At 46.5% G+C, this 9,672-nt stretch overlaps 1 protein-coding gene across 6 annotated transcripts in view; it reads right to left on the minus strand.

Moving 5' to 3' along the window:
* The window catches only part of LOC111148934 (phosphatidylinositol glycan anchor biosynthesis class G), a 48,734-nt gene extending 39,366 nt beyond the window's left edge, over window positions 1–9,368 (minus strand). For 4 of the 6 annotated variants that reach the window (XM_022505747.1, XM_022505745.1, XM_022505746.1 and 1 more), the window contains exons 1-3: window positions 9,215–9,368; window positions 8,159–8,364; window positions 2,184–2,393 (exon numbers count right to left, since the gene is read on the minus strand). In XM_022505747.1, the coding sequence (XP_022361455.1) occupies window positions 2,184–2,393; window positions 8,159–8,364; window positions 9,215–9,368 (570 nt within the window). The remainder of the gene's footprint in view (window positions 1–2,183; window positions 2,394–8,158; window positions 8,365–9,214) is intronic. The other 2 variants (XM_022505750.1, XM_022505748.1) reach the window with 2 other exon arrangements.
* Between the last annotated feature and the right edge of the window lie 304 nt (window positions 9,369–9,672).

The following is a 9,672-nucleotide window of genomic DNA, read 5'->3' on the forward strand; positions in this document are numbered from 1 at the left end:
CCCATCAAAAAGTAGAATTACAGACCAATATCCTTGATGAACATGGATGCAAAAATTCTCACCAAAATACTAGCCAATAGGATCCAACAGTATATTAAAAGGATTATTCACCACAACTAAGTGGGATTTATTCCTGGGCTGCAAGTTTGGTTCAATATCTGCAAATCAATCAATGTGATACAATATATTAATAAAAGAAAGAACAAGAACCATATGATACTCTCAATAGATGCTGAAAAAGCATTTGACAAAGTACAGCATCCCTTCCTGCTCAAAACTCTTCAAAGTGTAGGGTACCTCAATATCATCAAAGCCATCTATGAGAGGCAGGGCAGGGGGTCGTGGGGGATAGGGAGGAGAAAAATAAACAAGATGGGATTGGGAGGAAGATAAACCATAAGAGACTCTTAATCTTATGAAACAAACAGGGTTGCTGGGAGGTGGGGGGTAGGGATAGGGTGGCTGGTTATGGACATTGGGGAGGGTATGTGCTATGGTAAGTGCCATGAAATGTGTAAGCCTAATGATTCACAGATCTGTACCTCTGGGGCAAATAATACGTTATATGTTAATAAAAATGAAAAAAAAAAATCTAGGCGTTTGGGGCACCTGGGTGGCCCAGTTGGTTAAGTGTCTTCTTTTGGCTTGGGTCCTGATCCTAGGACTCTGTGATGGAGCCCGCATTGGGCTCCCTGCTCAGTGGGAAGCCTGCTTCTCCCACTCACACAACCGCCTTCTTGTGTTCCCTCTCTTGCTGTCCCTCTCTGTCAAATAAACAAAATCTTAAAAAAAAAAAAAAAAGAATCTAGGCATTTGTTTTAGGTAAGAGGACTCAGAGTCTGAAAACACCAAAAAAAACCCAAACACAAACAGAAAAATCTGTCATAAGAAAGTTAAACAAATATTAGCATTAGATTAAGCTTTCACTAATACTGTCCTCACGTTTCTAAGGTATAGATAGAACATACTATATAGGTAATTTAAATGAGAAGTGTTGTTCTGACAAAAACATTCTGTGGGGGGGCACCTGGGTGGCTCAGGTTAAGCCTCTGCCTACAGCTCAGGTCATGATCTCAGGGTCCTAGGATCAAGCCCTGCATCGGGCTCTCTGTTCAGCAGGGAGCCTGCTTCTCCCTCTCTTTGCCTGCCTCTCTGCCTACTTGTGATCTCCGTCTTTTGAATAAATAAATAAAAAATCTTTAAAAAAATAAAAAACACTCTGTGGGATCCCTCCTGAGAATTAACTAATACTAAGTAGATGACCAGGTGACTCAGGTGACTGGGGCAAGGGTGGGGGGCAGTGAAGGTGAGGGCATCTAAGTGTGTCCTGTGCGAAGGCTGTTCTGGGAAGAAATAGACACAGCTCTGAGCAACTAGTGGTTGAGCATCCCCCGACAGAGCCATGAGCCTGGTCAGCCTAGACCATTCAGCTGGTCCACCTCCCGCCCACTGAAAAGTCTCTACAAAGGGAAGGGTCTCTGAGTGATAAGACAGAGGACAGGGAAACTCACTTCTGAAAGCAACTGCCGCATGTACAGAAGTCAACTTTAGGAAAGAGTATTAATGTAAGTAAGAGTACAAACGCTCTATCAGGCCCAGTAAACTGAGCTGGTATGGGTTTGTCTTTGCTTCGTGTGGCTTCCCTCTGCTTCAGGGTCAGCTTTCTAACTACAGGTCTAATCACTCCCTTTTTCCTTGTTGGAGCCTGTCCAGCACAGGACAGTGCCCCTCAGGACCAGGCTCCACCCAGCTCACCATCTGTCCTCCCACCTCCCCACTGGGGACACAGCTGCACTAACAGGAGAACCAGTAGCCTCAAGGATCCCAGGGAGGACATGGAGTCCTCTGCCTTGCCTTGTACCGATGCTGCCACCCCCATTCTGTCCACTTGGGAAGCTGCCACTCACTTCTCAAAACAGCTTAAATGGCTCCTTGCTGGAAAGCCCTTCCTAGTCGTCTATACCCCATCAACAGGTGCTCAGCTGTTCTAAGAGAGCTTTGTTCACATCTCCATCAGGGTTTATGTCCCTGAGTTGAACCTGATCATGTGGATGAACGGTGTCTATAATCTCTCCACACCTCTCCCAGCACACCAACAAAGGCCACATACAAAACAGTGTTGCCTCTCCCTGACAGGGTATCAGACTCCAGTGTGATAAAAGGTTCTTATGTTAAAAACTGACCTCTGTATAATCTGACACGAAAAATGAGGTTGTTCCATCATACTCCACAAAATGCTTTGGGAATAGTTTCACCCATGTTTCATCTCCATAAAAAATAATTCTTTTCCCAGCTGCTTTTGCCTGTGTGATCACGTTGTCTTCCACCAGTGCGGGGGAATTGAGGTTCCTGACAACATCAATGAAGCCGGGGAGGCTCCCTGTCATCAATGCCTGCAGAAGGAAACATTCACGAAGTTAGACTACGGAATCCAAGGCACAGCATGGGAAGGAGCGCCGCAGATCACATTATGGATGAAAGAGGAGAGCTTCAAACTAGGACATCCCCAATACTGGAAGCTGGGTCAGAGGGGAAAGCTGCACACAGATTTTGGCAAAACTAGCAAGCCTGCTCTCAAAGACTTGACTGTCTTTCAGCCAATGAGAGGATGAAGGAGGAGGCTGGGGCAGCTGGACCACCGTGGTAGACAGAAAAGCTGCAGGTTAGAGCAACTGAAGAAAATGGCAAAGCATGGTATACACTAAAAACATGAAGCTGTATACTCAACTGCCTATCAGGTCCCCACCTAAGCTTCAAATCTGCCCTGTGTGATAAGCAAACTCTGTGTACTCATCTTACAACCTAGCCATTCTAATGACCATGCCATGTGTACAAGCAGCCTCTCCCACAGTCTCTATGCAAGAACTCTCAGATATTCTCATAGTAAACTGGCCCAGGGATGCTGGTGGGACACCCCTACTCCAAACACACACACACAGAGCACCATCATTTCTGGGAGGAAAGGGTGGGTGTCACATATCCCCATACCTTTCTGATGCAGAATTATGTCAACAATCTCCCTCACTTCAGCACAGTCTCAGAGGCCATAATAATGGGTCACATGTCTCCTGTGATCTGGAGTTATGCAACAACCTATGACACTGGCATTTAGGGACCTACCTGTGCAATGAAAATAAACAGAAATCTGGATAATGACAATAGGTCCAATTTTGCCAGGTCTTTAACAGCAAAAAATCAACCAACCAAACAAACCAAATATGAATTAACCTCATTTCTGGAATGCCAGAGGAACTCAGCAAATCCTCTCCCCTAAGAGTAATGACAAAATGGGACAGAACTGCCCAAAACAACCATTTTAAGACTTAGAAAACTTACCAAGGATTTATAACAAATTGAGAAGTTCTTATCTAAGACAAACTATGGAATCTCAATAAGAGCTGTGAGTAACCTGTGGTGTTTTAACATAGGCTGCTCCCCTTCCCCTACCCCCATCATGTCGTGGCCATGGGGACCTGGATGGGTCCATCTGACCTGGAGCTGCACGGAGAAGTCCCACACTAGGGATGTGTTGAAAACAGGGAAGGCCAACATTACAGCTGCCTAAGGCAACAGTGCTGTTTGTGGTAACAGACAAGCCCAACACTCAGAAATGGGATCTGGGGGGAACCCGGATGGCTCAGTGGGTTAAGCCTCTACCTTCAGCTCAGGTCATGATCTTGGGGTCCTGGGATTGAGCCCCACATTGTCAGGAGAGAGCTTCTCTCTCTCCCTCTGCCTCTCTTCCTGCTTGTGTGCACACACACGTGCTCTCTCTCTCTCTCAAATAAAAAAATAAGATCTTTAAAAAAATGGGATCTAGGTTGGGGCGCCTGGGTGGCTCAGTCAGTTAAGCGCCTGACTCTTGATCTCAGCTCAGGTCTTGATCTCAGGGTCATAAGTTCAAGCCCCACTTTGGGTTCCACGCTGGGCATGGAGTCTACTTCAAAAAAAAATTAAAATAAAAAAAAAATGGGGTTTAGGGAATGAGACAGGTATAGCAGATCCACTGAGCTGCGTGCACACATGGGGCTGATTGTGCACTCAGGAGAGAGCAGATAAAGCCTAATAATCCACTCCTTCCAGGGGGACAGGACACCCTACACAGAAAGTGACAGGGCAGGCTTATTAGGTGCCTGAACAGTGAGTACGAACCACACACAGACCCCTGGGAAGGGCGGAAGGCCTACTTGTTTAAGCACAACCTGAGACCAGTCATTGGCTAACCACTAACCATGTTCATTCAGGGGTGACCTTTTGGAAGACCAGCTTAAAATAAAAACAAGAATTTAAAACAAAAAGAAGCAGATGCCAGAGACAGACTCTACAGAACGAGTTTAGGCAAGTAACTCACTGACAAACCAGCAAAATGATAGCAAGAACCACCACTCCTGGGGTGGAGGATCAGGATCCAGAGTTTGAGGTGAGGGTTGCACGGATAGACCACATTTGTTAAATCTCACCAGACTGTACACATAAGAATGTCTGCACTGCACTGTATGAAAATTCTACCTCAATGAAATTATTTTTTAAAAACGTGAGCCTCTCTTTCACCCCAGAATTTTACTACTTATAGGTAACCAGTTACTTTGGGTAAGTACTCTTTCATATATTTTCTTGTATGTGTACAATCACAAATATACAATGGTAATAAACTATATAAACAATTCTGCAACTTGTTTTTTTCAATTAATAACATATCCCTAACTTCTCTCCCCAGAAAACACACAGCTATGTTTTTTTTTTTTTTTTTAAACTCAGCTACAAAGTACTCAGTATTTGGACCAAGACCATTTTAATGGACATGCATTTTAACAAGCTTGCAATGCAAGTGCCATTTGAGCTGAGACCTGAAGGCTGACATGTTGTTGTCTAGGGGAGGGGAAGGGAGGCACAGTGGGGCTTTCCAGGGGGAACACAGCAAACTGTGAAAGCCCCAAGGCTGAGAGACGGCGGCATGCTTGGGGTATGTGTGGTCTATGTGGATGAATGACACAGGAAGAGGGAAAGCAGCTCCGATGAGGATGAGGTAAACGGGGACAGGACCATGCAGACTTGAGGCCTGGGTTAGTAGGCAGATATAAACGAGTGCAGGGTTTGAAGAAGAGCACCGCGACCTGCTTTGTTTGGAGGGGCTTGGGCACTAGGAGGTGCTGAGAGACTTCTACAGTCCTGGCTGGAGACCACAGCAGACTGGACCAGGGTGGCAAGAGTGCAGGGGCTGGCTCAGTGTTGACAGTACTGTCTACCTTGTTTCGTATGAAGAAGAGGTCATCATCAATCTTTACATTTTTACAGTGTGATAGACAAAAACTGGGCTTACAAATTGCTTTAGTTCTCCTTGCCCTGATTACTAGTACAGAATCTTTCCCTATGTTTACTTGCCATTTCAATGTCTTCCTTTGTGGATTTCTTTATATCCTTTGCCATTGGATTGTTGTCCTTGGTCAGATTCTCTTTACACATCATGGGCTTAACATCTTGTTTGTGATGTCAACTGTCAATAATTTTTCCAGTTTATCATTTGTCAGTTGACTTGGTTTTTGTGTCTTCCACCACATAAAGGTTTTTGGTTTCCATGTGGTCTAATCTGTCCATCCTTTTCCCAGGGGATTTTATAAGGTATTTGCCTCCTTCTCATACTAGGCTGTGTTCCCACTGACATTTTTGAGGAGGGCAGGGACTACTTGGTACCCTTCAGCCCAGGAAGCATGCAGGCAGTTGGGAGCCCTAGGAAGTCTAAGTGAGAGCCCAAGTCTGACATCACCTTGGAGGTCATCCTGCAGTTGTTGTGACCTTGGGAACAGTGGTTTCTTCCCTTCTGAGAGTGAAGGAGAGCTCTGCAGAGACTACTGGAAGAGGATGTGGCCTGGTCACCCTATTCAGCAGCGACCAACAGAGACTCTGCAACCAGACACACATAGGCTAGGGTTGGTTTCTGATGCCAGCTGTGTGGTTTTACCACTTCAAGCCTGTTTCCTCAACAGGAAAGTGGAGAAGATGGCAGTGCCTGCCTCATGGAGCCAGGTCATAGGGCTGTTGTGACAGCACATGACATAACATCTGTGCTTTGTGCTCACTGCAGTCAATTGGTCAGTACCTACTCCTTATGGTGACTATAAATTCGCTGAAGAAAGGAAAAGCATTCACAAATTAGTTAACACGAGAAACTGCTAGGAAAGTGCTATTAGTCTTGAATCGTTAAGATCAGCATTTCGTGACAACTGCATCAATACCTCAAGATTAATATATCCCTTCCCTAACAGGAGGCAGGGTAGGGGACACACTCCTTAGCCAATACTACCCAATCCTACCAAATTCTGGAGCTGTGAACCCTAACTCCAGTATGTATTTCCTGTTCTAGCTCTCCATTGCTGGGAAATGAGAAGCAAGAACCTGCAAAGGCTTGAAAACAAATAAAATGAAGCACAAGACTGGTTCCATGAAATGACACAAATAGGCTGGAAACGGGAGGCCCCAAGAACCACAGTAGCCGACATGCAGTCTGGACACAGTCTGAAGCCTGCACACCCACTTACATGCTTTCTTATAAACCTACTCAGATTCCTTACGAGGGGGAAGGAATGGGTTCCTTCCACACCTTCAATAGAACAGATGAAGAAATCAGTGCTCCTGATGGTGAGGAGCCTGGATGCCTTTCTTCCAGCTTTAACAAGACTAGCCTCAGCAGAATGAGCATTCTTGAGAGGCCATCCCTGAGCTTCTTGACTAAAGGGGCCCCACTCTCTCCGTTTCTCATCAATGTCATTTTCTCCTCCCTGATTCCTTCCACAGCGCTTATCACTTTCTGAAACTATCCCGATTATTTATTTATATAATTACGTATCTTTTCTCCCCTCAATTAGAAATTAAGCTCCATGAGGATAGGACACTTGTTCCTCATTGAACCTCTCTTGTCTAAAACTGTGTGATACACAAAAGATGTTCAGTAAATACTGCTGAATGAAGGACACACTACAACCCAAAGTTGCAGAGAGTGGGAAACGCAAGAAAATAAGTCAAGAAGAGATGCGGTATTAACCCTTTCAATCCCAGACTGTTTCATTCATCCAGTAAACAATTACTGAATACCTACCAAATACCGAATCAAGTAGTGGCTCCTTCTCACCAAATAACAAGGTGTCACATGATCAGCCATAGATGGAAGGCTCCAACCAGAGACTATCTTACCATACCAGCCACATAGTCATAAACTTTTAAGCTCTTCTGTCTCTTTCTGCCTCCTCCCCTTTATTCACCCTTTCAGTTTAAACTTGTCATTTCTTCAGGCAGGCTTTTCCGACCCTCAATCTACACTGAGGCCTCCCCCCCCCCCCCCCCCCCCAGTAATGAGCATCACATCCTGCTCTTTCTCATCATCATGCATTAATCACACTTTAAACTACAAATCAGTTTGTCTGCTCATTTGCTTAATGGCTATGTCTCTCACAGGTGACTAAAAGCTCCATGAAAGCAGATACTATGTTGCCCTAACTGCAAACCCTTTACAGTACTGGCACATAGTAGTTGCATAATAAATAGTTCTTGAGCCAATCAATACAGCTTTACTCTTTCTTCTTCTTCTTTTTTTTTAAACTCATAGTTCATGGGTAAAGCACTATGCACTTTAAAGCCACACTCACTAGGCTGAGCACCTCAAAGGTGAGTTATATAGTAGAAACAGTGATAATTATTGAGGCCAGATCATGCAGGTTTGGTCATTATTTATACCACAGTTGTGGACAAGCCATCTAACTTATCTGAGTTTGTTTCTGATCTATAAAGTCAAGAGACTGAACTAGGTTAACCCGAAAGGCTGGAATGTAAGTGACCCAATGATGATTAAAGAAGAGACCAGATTAGCAAGGAGGACACTATCTTCAGGATTAGGCTAACCTGATTGATCTGGCTCTAAACACTTTATGCCTTCCATGAAGTGCAAACCTGGGGCTACTTGACAAGAGACACAAATCATGGGTCTCAGTTCTACCCTATCTTGTGCGGCTTTGTCAGCATTTTATTGCCCCAGCCAGGTGGACAGCACTCAACTAATTTCCACCAAGTTAAAATTGGGACTCCAGGTAAAAGAGTACAGAGAGCCCCTCCAAACCTCCCAAAGAGCCAAATCATGACTTACAACACATTAAGTCAAACTGTTTACCTTGATTCGAGGCATAGTAACTGTAGGCAGCTTGGCTTCAGCCACAAAACTATGAGATGCTCCTTTCTCCACAAGATAAGTTGTGTAGGGCATAAATTTCACACCCTTTGACCCAAACACAAAATCATCTCTCAAGCCATCTATCAGCATAATAACAACTTTTCTGAACAGAGGTGGTGGGAGCTTGGTCCAGTTGGAACGGTCTCCTAAAAATGTTTGAAAGGAAAAAGGAAATTAAGTTTTAAACTGTATTTAGCCCCCAAGCACCTTATAATCTGCTTCTGGCCCACTACTCTAGCACATATGCTGTCATATCTACCTAACCCAAGCCAAAGAAAAGGACCGGTTACTGGACTGTGCGAGGGTAATGAGGAAGCTGAAGGAGCCCCAGTATTAACCATGAATTGCCCTATGCATGGTGAGTACTGGGGAAGGAGAGTTCCTTCGTGAGAACCCTGGATATTTGACATTTAGGGAGCTTGATTCAAAACACAGGGCAGCAGGTAGGGGATGGGCAAACGTCTACAAACTGTGTCTACACAGTCAGTGGCTGGTATTGTGGGGACCTAGTAAAAAACGGGAGAGCCTTTACCTAGTGCATACTACTGGGTAAGTGAGGGCCACTGGCAGGAAAAGGGGGACATTCACTGAAAGAATGTCACAGAAGGAAACGCAGTGCTTGGGGACAGGAGGAATCTTATATGCTGTGTCTTATTGAGCAGAAAGGGTACCTGGGAAAGGGAGTGACACAACGGGCGGTTCGGGCAAGGGGCGGGGGTGCGACGTCAGGAGACGAGTTAGTGCAGGTGTGCAGAGCTTTCTCTGGGGCGACCAGGGAGGAGACTGCAGCGTGGCTGGTAGTGGTGGCTGCCACACGCTGTGGGGTACAGATAGGGGCTGGGGCGGTAGAGAGAGGACTCCTGGGCGTGGAGTCCTCTCCTCCCAACAAGGAGAGCACTCGGAAGTCCCGAGAAGTGCGAGAGGCGATGCTCATAGGAGGCTCCTTTGAAGAAAGTGGGGCCCGGGGAGCGGAGACGGCCGGGGAGGGGTCCGTACCAGCTGAGGGCTCAGGCGCTGGAGGCTCTGCTTGGTGCTCCGTCCTGGAGGAGGAACGAACCGGAGCCGGGAAGAATCCCCGAAGGAAAAGCGCGACCCCGAGCACCTGGATCACCACGCAGCAAGCGGCAAAGGTCCCGGAGCCCAGCCGCATCGTGCCTAACCGCTGGGCGCTGATCCCGGGTCCCTGACCCCAGTACGAGCCTCGCCCCGACGGGCGGCTTCCGGGAGCTGCCGCTGAACAAGCGTGAACTGGTCCGCATAACTGGTGCCTGCTCAGTGTGTCATCACGTCCTCCGTCGCTCCGGAAATACGCAAAGGGAAGGCGCTTGCCGGTGCCGGCAGTCCCCAGAGTCCCCGAACCCCTTGCCAATACTTCTGGCGCGTGCACGGGCGAACTCCCTCCCGCCCGCGAGGCCCCTCCCTCGCGTGCCAGTAGGCCCCGCCGGGTCTAGTTC

Source organism: Enhydra lutris, unplaced genomic scaffold (assembly GCF_002288905.1).
Source record: "Enhydra lutris kenyoni isolate GAN:26980312 unplaced genomic scaffold, ASM228890v2 scaffoldscaffold21, whole genome shotgun sequence".
NCBI classification, from domain to species: Eukaryota; Metazoa; Chordata; class Mammalia; order Carnivora; family Mustelidae; genus Enhydra; species Enhydra lutris.